The sequence below is a fragment of the Vicugna pacos genome, chromosome 32, assembly GCF_048564905.1.
Source record: "Vicugna pacos chromosome 32, VicPac4, whole genome shotgun sequence".
Classification (NCBI taxonomy): domain Eukaryota; kingdom Metazoa; phylum Chordata; class Mammalia; order Artiodactyla; family Camelidae; genus Vicugna; species Vicugna pacos.
Genome location: NC_133018.1, coordinates 10397220 through 10412393, shown reverse-complemented (window position 1 = coordinate 10412393; position 15174 = coordinate 10397220). Strand labels below are relative to the sequence as shown.

Below are 15174 nucleotides of genomic sequence, written 5' to 3'. Positions count from 1 at the left end.
CACTTCCTCATCTGTAAGACTGGATGCGAGGAATTATATGAAGTAACGTGCAAAATGTCAGGCATACAGATTTTTAAGTTGGTATAACACTTTATTGTACCAAGATTCTAAAATCAAGGGTCAATACAAGAAACGACCTTTTGAAGAATGTCTGAAAGTCCTGGAAAATCACTGTCATTCAGTGTTCACCAAAGTTACTATGTCCTGTGTGAAGATTCTTACCATTAACTCCCTTAAAATGCAGCCCAGAGAAACTTTTTCTATGTAAAATAAATTTCTTCTATTTAGGCAATGAGAACTATGTACCTCTGCTGTTTCAAATGCTTCTATCCACAAATTCTTTCTTTATCTAAATGAAAATGCTATAAAACAGATGTTGCAGACCCTACTCTGATCTAAACCCCACCCAACTGTGCTCTCCCTTCTCTCTGGAGATGAGAATTATCCAGGCAACTCATCGTGTTTTCATTTTTCCTTTGGCTGCCAGAAAGCCAGGGGCCGACATTCATCATTCATTTTCCGTCACTCAGCTGGTCTGCCAGGCTGATACAGTTTCCATGTGATTTTCAATTTCATGTGTTCACTTTAACTGTCTATCTGATTATATGTCTTTTATCGTAAGCAATTCCCATTAACCAGCTCGTGGTCTCCAGAAGGGTGGAAAGCAAAAAACCTGGGCTTTTCCTGACGCCCAGAACACAATCAAATTCCAGCCACAGACACTCACCCATGAGACAAAGTGTATGGCATCCTTCTAAACTTTCACACACATCACGGCATCGATCTTCGTCTCTTAAAAATGTGATGAATTTACGGAGCATGTCGTGAGATTCTAAAACAGTGAGGCGCTGCAAACAACTGCAGACTGTTAAAGCAGAAGCTGACAAAAAGAATTTCCCACCAAAGCATGAACCTGATCACCTGCAGATTACCTCCTAGCCAGCAAACATGTCACCAAATAGAAAATGAACAAAGACGAGAACCGTTATATTTTGAGCCCCCAACATCAGTGTGTCTAAAGTGGCTACTGATTTAGAAGAAACATCAGGAGAACAGGTGGAAATTAGAAGAGAAAGCATTTTACTTTCCAATTTCTAGGGAGAAAGGCAAAAATGACATCGGGGGAGCTCACAGAGCCCACTTACCTCTGGGGTCACCGTGCTGAGATGACTGATGAGAGCTGGCACGGACAGGATGTGGATGAGGAATGGCCGGATCAGATTATCTGAAAACTGTGCAGCGATCACAGGGCTGCACACAGACAGATGGCCTCACTCAGACACGGCTGCGTGCGAACCCGGAACAGAAGAGCAACCCTACCAACACCCCCAAATCCCTTGAAATTACGCTTCACAGGATTTCTAGGAAAAATAGAGGCTCAAAATGGGCCCGTCCACTGGGGGAAGGGCTGAGTCAGCAACAGCACAGTCTATAATGCAGCTATGAAAAGCCCTGAAGTTTTACTGACGTGAGAGAGTCCTCGTGCTATAATCAACTAGAAAAATTAAAAGCAGAATAAGAAACCATATATATGGGAGAAGGAGGGGTTTAGTGATTGAAAAGGAAGAAAAGAAGGGCTCCTGGAATGTTCGTACTGCTGTTCTATTTCTCAATTGGGGCAGTGCTTACTTACATGGATGTGTTTATTGTGTGAAAATTTACCACTAACTCATACTTCAATTAAGTAACTGACGTTAAATAAATGTTGATACTAATATATAAATTCGTATACACAAACATCTAAATATATAAGTTAAAAAATAAGGAAGACAGATTAAAAACTGTTAACAATGTATCTCTGGGTTGTAGAATGAGAAACACTTTTTTCTTCCTATTTATATTTTTTCTTAGATCCATGTTTTCTACAATAAGCATGTATTACTCCCATAATCAGAAAAAGAGATAAATATTATTAAAATAATGACCCCCTACCTCACACCATGTACAAAGGTAAACTCAAAATGGATCATAGACCTAAATGCTGGTTTTATAACTAAAACTATAAAACTCTTGGAAGAAAACACAGGAGTAAATCTTTGTGACCTTGGGTTTGGCAATTTCTTAGGTATGACACTAAAATTACAATTAAAAATTAAAAACGTTTGTGCTTCAAAAGACACCATCCAGAAAGTGGGAAAAAAAAACAGAATGAGAGGACATATTTGTAAATTATGTATCTGCTACAAGACTTGTATTCAGAACACATAAAGAACTCATACAACTCAACAATGAAAGATAAATGACCTATTGACACAACACTGTAAACTGACTATAACTCAATTAAAAAAAAAAAGAAATTAGGGACACTTCTCAGGTGTTTGAGATGGCAGCTATGCATTTGTCTCCTTCCTCTAAAATATAATTTAATAAAAGTTTGTCTGACACTCTCTGAAAAAAAAAAGACAAATGACCTAATTTAAAAACAGGCCAAGGATCTAAAGGGATGTTTCTCCAAATAAAGATAAACAAAATGGTTTATAAGCACATAAAAAGATGGTCAACATCCTTAGCCATCAGAGAACTGCAAATCAAAATGATACCACTTCACACCCTTTAAGATGGATGAAAAAGACAAGTGTCGGCTAAAAAATGTGGAGAAGCTGGAACTCTCTAGGTTACTGACAGGAATACAAGATGGTGCAGCCACTTGGGAAAAACTTGGCGGCTCTTAAAAAAATTAAGCATGGAGCTACCACATGACCCAACAATCCTACTCCTAGAAATACATCCAAGAGAAATGAAAATACATGCCCGCTTGAAAACCTGTGCCTCAGTGTTCACAGCACTATCCGTAATAGTCAAAAAGTAGAAATGAGCCAAATGTGACCTGCACACACAACAAAACATTGTTTGGCCGTAAAAAGGACTGGAGAACTGATTCACGCTACAACCCAGACAAACACAAAGGGAAAGAAGCCAGTTGCAAAAGACCATGTAACGAAGGATTCCATGTACATGAAATGTCCAGAACAGGAACATCCAAAGGGAAAGTAGATGAGCTGCCCCTGGGGGCCTTGGGGAGTGGGGAAAGGAGTTGCTGACGGGTATGGAGTTTCTTTTCAGGGTAATTAAAATGTTCTAGAACTAGACAGTGGTGATGGCTGCATAACTCTTGTCAATGCACTAACACTCAGTGAACTTTAATTGAGTGAAATGCATGATACGTGAATTATACTTCAATGAAGTTATTACTTTAAAAAAACACCCAGAGGCCCATATAGAGAAAAAATAGATGCTGAGAACAACTGACAGGGGGAAAAATGATCTCTTCTAGCTAATGTGCTCCAACAGCAATGAGCAAACATGCTTCTGGTATTTAGACTGCCAGAATCTATATTGTAAACTTTAACTTTCAAGAGTACTATTTTTGGGACAAGAAAATTTTCTAAGGCTGAAATGCTCAAAGCATCATTAACTACTTGTCTAGGGGGCTGGCCAGCCAAGCTAAATTCTCTGAGCTAAGCTGGACAGAAGAGAATTCCCTAAAAGAGAATCAAGTTCTTTTCCACATGTTATCCAGAGATTTAAATCAAGACTAAACAATTCCCTAGACAGAGACACAGCACACCACAGCAGAACGCTGCTGAAACTGCAGCTCGTCACTTCCCACTTCCAAAGGAGTGACTGCATCATCACAGAGGCATAAAGGGCAGGTGCCTTCTCTGGGGGTTTTCACAGGACCAGAAGGATTCCACCCTGAGCCACACTCCTAAGTAGTGGACCTGTTAACAAGTAACAAACAAGCCTGACCAACTGAGAGCCAGGCATCAGGGGACACTGTGAGGACACAGGGTAGCCTCACAGGAGGCCAGTTTCACAAGATCACACATACACAAACACTCTGTCTCCCTCAATTTCCTATTATCTACTTCCCCTGCATGAAGTCATCAAGATCTTTCTTGAACTTACTTACAGCTGTTGCAGGTAAGGCCCGTCAAATTCTATAAATGTACCGCTGGCTGTACATTTAACAGGGTACACATTCTACACAGGCAACAGTGTAAAGCATAGTGGGGAGGAGGGTAAAAGAGACACTCATTGCATAGTTCTGGCCAACGGAGAGCTCGCGCTGCAACCAGGTTGCTGGACAGGCACACGGGGAAAAACAGAAACCAGGGCGAGCAGGTAGACCTGTGTAAACAAGGGGCCTGGATAATAAACAGAACAGGGAAAGTTTGGGAAGAGTTCCACATGCCATTAATTCAAGAAATATATATTGATCTTAGAATATAAAAATGTATACCACATGTGAAGCAAGTATAAATAAGAAGTAAAGAGAGTGGACTCTGGAGTCAAACAGCCCAGGTTTAATTCTGGGGCCTGCCACTCCCTGCTGTGCAACCAAGGCCAAGTGACCTAACCTCTCTGGGCCTTAGCTATCTCACCAATAAAACAGAGATAAGAGAATGTGGTGAGGAGACAGTTAATGTGTATAAAGTCTTAAAACAATGTGTGGCCCATGAATGGTAACTATTTGTATTACAAGATTTGGTGATCACATCTAAACACATCACTTACGACTTTACAGACTTTCAGTGGTAGCATATCCTTATATGACAAAACCACTGAATACCTTGTTTTAAAAGGTCCTGGTCATATTCAATTATGAACAAATACCCAGAGGAGGAAAAAAGTACGCTGTGTAAGAAAAAGGCTTTAGAGCAGCCTGGCCTTAACAACCGAGTCAATGGATTCTGACATACAGAAAGAAAGAACTTAAAATGATGGATGCTGTCACATTCTTAAAGGAGAAGTAACGTGATGGAATGATAGACGTGACCCTCCTTGTGAATCAAGTGTGAGCTGCAGCCACATCGGGGGAGGGAGAAGGATGACTTGTGCCGTTGGGAGCTGAAGGAGGAGACGGAGCCACTGCTGAGCCTGAGTGCAGGCGTCTGTGGGCTGACCCTCCACTGCCTCTGACAGAGGAGAGGGCAGGCGATGCTGCTGGAATGAGCTGCCTCGAAGGGGACCCAGGAAAGGGAGCTGCAGTAAACCTGCTTCAAGGCAAACCTGTCTATGCCTAGACGTTATGACTCATTAAATACAGCTCTACGGAACTCCTCTCAAAGTATGAAACGAATGTATGACTGTTAACCAGATCATCTGTGCTACTTCTATTACTAATTATCGCATAACTGGTTGGATTCTGTTGCTGTTATGAAGGTCGAGCCTCCAGAGGTGAGCTGTCCAATACAGGAGCCACTGGCTACTGTGCAACTGAAATGTGACTAGTCCAAATTCCTATGTTGTAAGAGTAAAATATACGCCACTTTTTGAAGACTCAGTATGAAAAATTAATACATTATCTAATTTTTTACATTATCTAATTTTAATAAGAATAAATAATTGAAAAGTCTTGATTCCATGCAAAAATGATAATACCTTGGATATACTGGTTTAAATAAAATGTATCATTAAGCTTCATTTCCCCTTTCTTTTGACTTTTTTAATGTGGCTCTCATATATTTCTACTGGACAGTGCTGCTGTGGACCAGCCTTGTCCAAAAGAAGTTTCTGTGATGATGGAAATGTTCTAAATTTGTGCGGTCTGATGCAGTTGTCAATAGTCATGTGTGGCCCCTAAGCACTTGAAATGTGCCTAATGCATCCAAGGAACTGAATTCTTAGTTTTATTTAATTATAATACTCCATTTAAACAGCCCCATGTGGCTAGTGGTTACTGGAAAGCACAGTCTAGGCCAGGGATTGGATGGCCCATAGGCCAAATTCTGCACACTGCCTGTTTTTGTAAATAAAGTTTTATTGGAAAACACAACCACTCTCATTTGCATAAGTATTGTCTATGGCTGCCTGGCGGCTACAGTGGCAAAGTAGTTGTGACAGAACTGCATGGCCCACATTACTAAAAATACTTACTAGCTGGCCTTTTACAGAAAAAGTCTGCCAATCTATGATATAGGCCATCATTTTTCTAACTGGTATCCCATGATTACATGGAATATTAAGACATATTCCACCTTCTAAAGATTGCACAAGAGTATTCCATGTTCAGATGTGTCTGGGTCAGGTCAATGTCAGGTTAATAAGCCCAAAGAATCTGCTACCACGGGACTTGAGAGCTTTCAGCAGGAAGGTGCCTTGTGAATCAGCAGGAGGGGCAGACAGGCAGCTTTACTAAGCTGGTCTGACCACAATGCTCCTTTCTCAAGTTATTATTATCTTGGGGATTAAGATTATCTAAGATTATCAAGCTATCTGATTAACATCTCCCCAAGTTACTATTCTTCTCAACGGTTAAAGAAGGTTCTGGACTCACTAACAAGCATAGCTCTTTACACTTGGTGGTTCTCAGATTTGCCAGTATGATTTTAATTAGGAAATATTTAACATCTTAAGTACTTTACACATCTCCAAACGACTAAGTGAAGGTAAATATCACATCCTCTCCGGTCTTCCAAATTCTAACGTTCTAAACCCGTGTTCACAACGCTATTCCCTTAATCCTCTCACACCCAGCCCTTTGCTGGGGGCCTCTTCTAGCTCTTAACGTTTCCTTTATTTTTATCAACTAAAAGCTCAAAAGGAAAAATGATTACGCTTGGCCTCTGGAAGAATAAAAGCAAATCATTTTGAATACCTTCCCTCAAACCAGGATGCAAAAATATTCAGGGGTAGGAAGATTCAGCAGCAGAGCAGACACAGATGTGTCCACTGTCACCAAGAACAACACTTCCTGTAAATTCTAACAAAGGGGGCAAGCTCATCCCTCATACAAGCAACGAGAGAAGAGAAAAGCAGGCGGAGGCGGCTTCAGAGGCACGCCAGCTCCTCAGCTATGGTTACCTACTCACCGCAGCGCTAGGGACAAGGCCGCCGTCAGAGTGCCTTTGGACAGACAAGGCCGCGGTCTCGCCAGGCCACGGGTTAATAGCACCTGAAAAGAACATGGTAACTGGTCAGGGGGCAATGCCAACTTTATATTCATTTGTCCATAAAAAAATGTACAGTGAGTGCTTCAGATAAAAACCTGTACTGGAATGAAAGAGAAGTAATGGGCGTGGACGTTCACCTTACCGCTCTCTCTCGATTTTAAATATGAGGCTTCAGGTTTTAAAAAATATACACAATTAAGCAAAAATTCACAGCTGATAAAAATACCAGATTTAAAACCTCAATTACTGTAGGAGCAGTTCAGAGCTACAGTGTCAGGCAGAAGCTCCCACTGAGACGCTCTGCTGATAATCCACCTTTGGCTGCCACACTGCCTCGCGGGGTTGCTGTGAGGAGGGAATGAAACCAAACCAGGAAAGGGCCCATCTCGGTACTGGGCAGGAGGAAGGACTAAGTCAACGTCACTTCGCACACTCAAGAATTCCAAAGTCCTTTTCAACAGTGACTGGTTAGATTTCTGGTAACTCCCTGGATGTATGAACTGGCACAGGTAACATGCTGTGTGGATGGAAGGCTGTCTGGGGACACAGAGCCAGAAAGAGAATCCAGACATCAACCAGGAAGGAACCTGCGGAAATGAGTCCTGAGGACTCCTTCCTGAGTTTAAGTTTCAAGCGGCTGGATTATCTCTGTAGCCAAGGATGTAGCACAATAAAGGGACCCCAGTCACCGTCCTCCCTTTTCACAAACCACCAGTGTCTCGAGGCGGGGGAGGAGGAGAGGAAGCTCGGCCTAAGCCTTTCCTGCAGAACGTGTTTCTGTGAGGAGGGCAGCTGGTATGCCGGAACCAGAGGTAAAAATCCAAGTGCAGGTACTGGAGAATGAGGTCGCATTTTAGGAATAGGGTCACAGACCTGCAGCACAGAATAAAATCCACACTGGTTGAGATGTCCCATTATATTTGCACAAATGTGGTTCAGGGCTGGTCGAAGACTCTCACCTAAACAAAGAAAAGAGTCTGAGAAAAAAACCTCTGGCCGTAAGGTGAACAGTTTATGTGCTATGTGCTGCAGGCCGTAAGGAAACAAGCAATCCCCTGGCTCGCCTTCCTGCTCCCCTCCGTCTGGTACCAGAGCACAGGGAGATGCCGCATCTCTGGAACTCCGTCTTTTCTGGCAGGCTTGGGTCCAGTGTCACCTCTTAGGTGACGGGTTTTATCGTCCCAGAAGTAACATCCCCAGCCTCCAAGCTCCTGAAGCACCTTTTCTAGTCCCCCCAGAGGGCCTGGCACCTTCTCCTTGCTGTGGCTACCTCCTCTCCCCGGTGGGATATGAGCCCCCTGGCAGGACCCAGAAAGCACCCAGTTTGAACTCACTCCCCACCAGAGTCCAGGATAATGCCTTAAAATAAACCCTCCTTCCTGGCCTGGAGCCTTTGCACAGGCAGTTTCCTCTGCCTTCGAAGTTTTGTCCCTCCTCTTCACTCCGCCAGCTCTAACTCTCCCTCCAGCTCTCAGCTCAGACATCACCTCCTCAGGGGAGCCGGAGCCCCAGACGACGCAAGGCCTCCCTGCCCCACTGGACACTCTCGTTTCTCTTGTGCTCTTCCTTCCAAGCACCACTTACCACACTGTTGTCATGACACGTACGTATTCACACGTACCACTTGTATATGCACACATATTCCTATATCTGCTTCTCTTTAATGCCTGTCTCCTCCCTGCGCACCGCCCCCACCCCCTGCCAAGTTCTATGAGGAAGGGTGGGCACGCAGTAGTTGAGCACCTAAAGCCACTGGAGGACACTGGCCTTTCCTGGATCTCCACGGCCCACACAGTATCTGGCACAAAGCAGGCCACTCGTGGATGAATGAAGTGAACACACGAAACACAGAAGGCTGAGGACAATACTCAGGGAAGGAGGCAGCTTTCCCATGCAAATTTGATGGGTAAAATACAACTATTTACTGCCAAACATTCTCTAAATGAAATGACAAGGCTTAAGGGAATATTATCACTTGGAGGCTGAGGTGCTGCGGGAGTCACAACAAATGAGATCAGAGGGCCTGGGCCTCAAACATAAATTCCAAGATGGGAGACACTGGAGCAGGCAACACTGAACGTACTTTGGGTACTACAGTGCAGTGTGACAGGAAGGGCCAAGGGCATCCCCGTGTGTGTGGTTTCGGGGTCTTCCCCGAGGCCTGTGGTGGCAAAACGCTTCTCAAAAAGGTGAGAAAGTCCCCAAACTCCCTATGGAAATGCTACTCAGGGAAGATTTTTGAAGCAAGTCGCACAGACCTTTTCCCCGGAGAATTTTCCATGTTGAAGTGTCTGTGAACGTGACAAGCACCGTGAGGTACAGTGTGATGAGTTTGGAGTCCTGTAAAATTTCAGGCTAGAAACAATAAAGACAGTAAGATTAAGACCCTCCAGCCCAAGACAGTGGAGCAAGCATTTCACAACTTTTCCGAAAGCGCTCGGGCTCAAACAAGGGACTGAGGATTACAAGTCAGTCTTTACTCTTTTTCTCCAGGGGAATGACCACTTCAGGAGTTACATGGCGGGGATTTTGGCACACTCGTGTTTGACCACAGAATCTGAAATACTCTTGGGAATGGAGAATTGAGAATTCTTAGAAAACAAGATGACCAGGGCTGGCTTGCTATACGTATGCTTTTACATATTTAATGCATGTATGTAACGTACACTGGAGCCACAGAACAGAAATGCAATTGAACATTAACAAGGACTCTGGGCTCAGACTTTTGGTTTTACCATTTACTAGCTGTGTGATCTTGGGCAAGTTTCTTAACCTCCCTGTACTTCAGCTTCCTCCTCTGTTGACTAGGGACAGTAATGCTACTTTCCTCATTGGATTACTGTGAGAAATAAATGGATTAATGTATATAAAGGACTAAGAACACTGCCTGGCGTACAAATAATGCTGTATAACACAGGCTATGACTATAATCATGATTATAATTCGTGCCTGCTGGGTCAAGGCCAAGAGAGACATTCACAAGCCCCTCAAGAGAAATGTGTGGGAATGGATCACTGGGGGGTCTGGGGACATCTGCTCCGTCGCTCAGCTACCCGAATCCTTGCCAAGTCTCTGCTCCAAAACTTCACCCTCGCTGTCTGTGCACACTCACACCCCCACCCACCTGCCCATAACACAAGGGTGGGCACAGGATCAGGTGAGGCCGGTGGCAGGACCCCACCCGTCTTGCCACTGTGACCAGTTCAGGATCCCACTGGACCTTTATGAGTCCTTCCTGATTTTTGAACTGGTGGGGACAGCCTCCCTTTTCCCTTTGGTCAAGACAGAGAAAAGGTATGGGGCCAGAACTGCCGGCTGTCACGATTCCAGCGGGAGAGAACAAGGTGCCTTCAAAGGGCAGGACCGACGAGAGAAAGGAACGAGAGGGAAAACTCTGGCTTCATCACCCCCAGCTGCCGTGTTAGGGAACATAATCTACAGCAGAATATTCTCTTTCTTGCTCAGCTCTTATGTATGACCAGCTGCACTCACATTTGGTTTCTGCACTTGTAACAAGAGGCCTGACTAGTATAATACAAACAATGAAGCATCCACTATACTAAAAGCATGGAAAGGAAAACAACAGATTCCCCGGCATCAAGCCCGCAGTGAGTGGAGGTCAATATTCAAAATGCTGTGCGTGAAGAAAGGGCTCATAGTGGGAACAGTATCTAACTCACTCTCTCCAGGAACAGGGGCTCCAAACTCCAACTGACAGATCACAAAGGTGTCACCTCGGAGGGAATCACAAAGCCCCTGACAATACATTCTACAGGTCTCAGATGGGAAGGATAGATTTACAGTTTTGTTTTTATTTTTTACCTTGAGCTGCTCAAGGAACTCACAGCAATACCACAGAATGTTTTTGATCTGTTTAATCCATAGGAGAGTGAGATCCTTGGAAAGAGCCAGGGACACGTACCATACCTAAAAGCAGGAAAAAGAGCAACGTATGGGCGGCTTACCTGAATGGGACCAATGACCCAGGTCCAGAGCCGGATAAGGCAGTGGGGATGGGGATGAATGGATAAATGAGCAGCAAACATGACTTATTTTAACAGTAAACCCAAAGGTAAAAACCTAGTAAAAGAATTTACTACCCTCAGTAAGAGGCAAGAGCAGAACACAGCTTCTTGGATAGTACAGAGACAAAGAAAATCAGTGGGACTTTGCTAATGTTTTCGATCCATTACTTTTTTTTTAAATTATTTTTTGTTTATTTATATGGAGATCCTGGGGCTTGAACCCAGGGCCTGGTGCATGCTAAGCATGCACTCTACCACTGAGCCACACCGTCCCCCTTGATCCATTACTTATTTGCATGTGTGTGAAGACACGCAGTCATATACAACAGTCAGAACATCCAACAGGAACCTTCAGAGCCAAACAGGCTGGCTTGAGAGCTCATGGGAGACTTTCTAGCTCCTGCCCCTCTTACCTTGGGTTCACTCTCAGCATCCATGCTGCTCAGGATGCAGCGACACAACTTCTCAAATCTCTGCAAAGAAGCAAAACGGGGGTTTTAAATTCCCACGATGAATGGAGAAACGAGAAAGTAGCAGAAGTTTGGTGGGCACCCAGCATGCATGCATGTGCAGGCATGATGCCCGATGACTCACGTCAGGATCCTATTTAATTCTTACAGGTGTGGAGACTGAGGACCAGAAAGGCGAAAGAAAGACTCTTAATCCGGTGGCCCAGAGGCTGGATAAGCCTGACCCGTGTTTTAGACCGAGGCTCCTTTTGAAAAACAAGATCAAACTGACAAGCTGGGCCTGGCTTCCTGCGGACCAGCAGCTGTCTTCTAAATTGTGCTCAGCCGTTTGCCATTCTGTGAGCACCATGAATACCTGCTTTTAACTCACAAACTGTCACATCATCACTGCCACCTTGAAATGCAAAAGGAAGACAAGTGGAGACTGGAACCCAGTTTACACTCTGGCTATACCAACCCGGGATCCCCTCTTAAAAGTGGTGTGGCCCTGGGCGCCTTACCATACCAAGCTGCAGTTTCCTTCTCTGCAAACGGGGGTCACCCCACTGCACCTGGCTGTCCTTGTCTGCGTGACCGTGTGTTCACTGCCAGCGTACCCCTCCCTCTCCTGCTGGGCTTCGGGCTCTTCGAGGGTAAAGACCTTGCCCATCTTATTTCCTTCTGGGGCCCCAGTGCCCAGAAGAGGGTCTGGCACCATGTGAAGCTTAGCAGTAACGGATGTCTAACCCCCAAGAAGACAGAGGTGCTCCTCAATGGGATCGTTGGTTCTGCTCCAGGTAACTAGCTGCTTCCCTGGAATGGTACTTTCTAGGTTGATAACTCTAATCCCAAAGGTACAACTAGCATGTTCTGTTTGCTTGCAGGACTAGCTACCAATTTTTACAAATTAGAAAACTGAGTGTTAAAGATCTCCAACACCTCTTTAAAAAAAAAAAATTCAGACTATCAGTCCACCGGTGGCTAGAGCTGAGGAGCGGCCACCTGTCTGGATGGGCAAGCAACAGCCCACCCCCGATGTCTTCACCACCACTGCCTGTCAGCTGCCATTTATTATGGCCTGTATTCATTGTCTCGTAAATGGCTCCTTTCACTTATCTGCCTGCCTCTTGTTTGGATCTGAGGACAAGTGTGAGTAATAGTCAGTGTGAAAAGGACTGTAATGGTCCCCAGCGCTGGGTATGATCCCAACAAAACATGTTCCAAGTACATAAAAGGGGCAGGACGTGGGGGTAACAAAACCTACCTCACAGAGCTGCTGTAAGGACTAAATGAGTTAATATTTATAAAATATTCATTTTTAAAAAATGGACACATAGTAAGCACGATGTGTGTTTGCTATTATTATTTTACCTCATTATCCTCTTTAATCCTGAACAAGAACAGCAGTTTCCTGGCGATCTTAAAAATACAAAGTGCGCTTCTTTTACTGGACCCAGAGTCATCTGCTTTAAAAAACTCATCAATCTCTCTCCTAAGGAGGGAAGGGTGAAAAAAGACATTTTTAACTAGGAGCTTACAACAGCTGGAAGGCTGTTCAAGAACTCTAAGAGAACTGCAATATATATATATATATATTTTTTTTTTTTTTTTGCTATTATTTGGGTACAAGAGAAAACGTGCTGAGGGGTTCCTTACACCCACCGGATTTCTCTTTGCAGTCGACGCCGGCAGAGGAAACTCCGTACGTGGGCCTGAATCTCCACGGCTGCCCGCTCCCGCTCCTTCTGCACGAGCCTTTCCTCTCGAGCCTGACGGGCTCTGTCAATGAACCATGCTCTCGAGGTCTGTGAAACGGTGAACATGCTTGCAAACGTGCACAAACCCTACAAGGAAAATGGCAAGTGGCTGATGTGGGTCATTATGTGAAAAACACACGTGGAAAAGAGGCTCAGGAGCAAAGCTGACTACTCAGGACACCGCTGGCACCCTCTAAAGGGCCAACAGCTCTCCTGGCACGAGTCCCAGCTTCCTGTCAGGTCCCTTTGTGCAACTCCCCAGACCAGCGATGCTTTTTCTTGTATTAAATAATTACATTTTCTTAAGAGAAAGAAAACAGTGCCTGGCATAAGGTACAGGCTCTGTAATCCTTTAATGAATAAACAAAGCATGAATCGATTTCATCTAAAAAGCTCTAATTCAAAGCAGGCATCCTCTAAGTCAAAGGTTCCTGCATATTTCACTGAGCAGTCAACTTTTATTTCGCCAAGGAAAGACTCTAGGAAAAAACATCAAACATAATTATTTAGTATCATCATTATTTTATTCATCCAGTCACTTAACAAATATTTATTGATACTTACTTTGTGCCTAGCACAAAAGAAGCCTGACATTTTTTTTTAAAGGGCCATCAAAACATTAAAATAGCCAAAGATGCATGATTCCAGAATGCAAGACAACCCATTAAATCGAGTATGTTTGGTTTTAAGTATAACTTATTGTCTTTACTGTTCCCATCCTGCCAAGGGCTGATGAAGACTTTAGAGCAGAATTGCTCCCATCCACTGACTGGCACTTTTTGGACAGAGGCTCTAAATTATCCATTAGATAGATTTTAATCAAAATCACTGGTAACTGTCTTTTCCCAAAGGTATGGTTTTGGCTATAAGCCTAGAACACACAGCACTGGTCCATCAACCCAGATGACACAAGCACTGAAATGAATTATTCAGAAATCCACCCTTCTGGAAAACCAGCTCTTCACTGGGTTACTTCACTCAAAGCAGTGCCCACATGAACACATCAAGAATAAAAAGCTCATGTGGGGAGCCCCCTATGTCAACATACTGAGGGGCCTCTGTGGCCCCTTTCAACACTGATTCACATCTGTTAATTAACAAGGCTTTTGCAGCATGTGGGTCTTTCACGAGTGATTCTCAAAATAAATGAATATGGAGACAGTCCCTCATGGGGCAGGGAAGAAGGAGCAGAGAGGGGAGCCTCTTCCCCACAGAAAAACAGGTTACATGCAGATTGTGACCAACTTTCAGTAAGACTATCTCGAAACTTTCACTTGATCACAGGAGGGAGCATGAAAAGACAGGAGAGAGAAAGGTATCAGCCTTTGGAACCGTTCACTCTGCCCAGCAGTGGAGGTCTGGAGCGCTCACCCGAGGATCTGCCTGTGATGCAGAAATGCCAGGTTATCATTAGGATCTTGCACAGGACTCACAGCTGAGGGCAGCTTCTCTCTTCAGAGGAGCTTGTTTTTTCTGGAGAAGCAGAAGAAAAAAAAGTCCAGACTGAAGTTCAGGTTTTAGAGGTAGAGCATCATAGATCTTTCTTGTTGAGAAAAAGTAATAAAAACAGTGCCTCTGGTTTAAAACAAACAAACAAAAAAAAAACCTATGTCCTCTTTAGTTAATGTTGGATCTAAATGGTAGACAGTACCTTCCCTGTCATAGTTTAAAGGGAACAGGTTAAAAAAAAAGGCCAAAGAAGCTGCCGAATTAAAGCTGTACATACTTTGTAATGGCAACCAAGAATGCCAGAGGGGATGGAATGTGGAAAAGCCATTGTAAATTATGTTTGACATTTTTAGTGACCTGGAAACATGTTTATGCTTAAAGAAATGAAAGAGGGGCTGGCTGGGAACCAACATGATCCCAATTACATGATGAAAAAGAAAAATGCACGTGCACATGTAGATACAAAACTGGGAGAAATACAACACGTTAAGAATGGTTGTTTTGAGGCAGTGGAGCTGTGGGAATTTTGCTTCCCTAACAAGTCTCTTTTGGATTCACCACAGAAGGCACGTGGTGAGGCAACATGGCTCTGTGACAG

The 15174-nt window shown here is 44.0% G+C and overlaps 1 protein-coding gene across 4 annotated transcripts in view; it reads right to left on the bottom strand.

Annotated features, from left to right (window-relative positions):
* The window catches only part of UBE3B (ubiquitin protein ligase E3B), a 47393-nt gene that overhangs the window by 29452 nt on the left and 2767 nt on the right, over nucleotides 1-15174 (bottom strand). For all 4 annotated transcript variants that reach the window (XR_012066489.1, XR_012066488.1, XM_072953713.1 and 1 more), the window contains exons 2-11: nucleotides 14499-14600; nucleotides 13033-13214; nucleotides 12742-12862; nucleotides 11335-11394; nucleotides 10719-10823; nucleotides 9155-9251; nucleotides 7770-7855; nucleotides 6816-6898; nucleotides 1146-1251; nucleotides 728-848 (exon numbers count right to left, since the gene is read on the bottom strand). Coding sequence is in view for 2 of the 4 variants with exons in the window: in XM_072953713.1 (XP_072809814.1) it covers nucleotides 728-848; nucleotides 1146-1251; nucleotides 6816-6898; nucleotides 7770-7855; nucleotides 9155-9251; nucleotides 10719-10823; nucleotides 11335-11394; nucleotides 12742-12862; nucleotides 13033-13193 (940 nt within the window). In the remaining 2 variants the exon portion in view is untranslated. The remainder of the gene's footprint in view (nucleotides 1-727; nucleotides 849-1145; nucleotides 1252-6815; nucleotides 6899-7769; nucleotides 7856-9154; nucleotides 9252-10718; nucleotides 10824-11334; nucleotides 11395-12741; nucleotides 12863-13032; nucleotides 13215-14498; nucleotides 14601-15174) is intronic.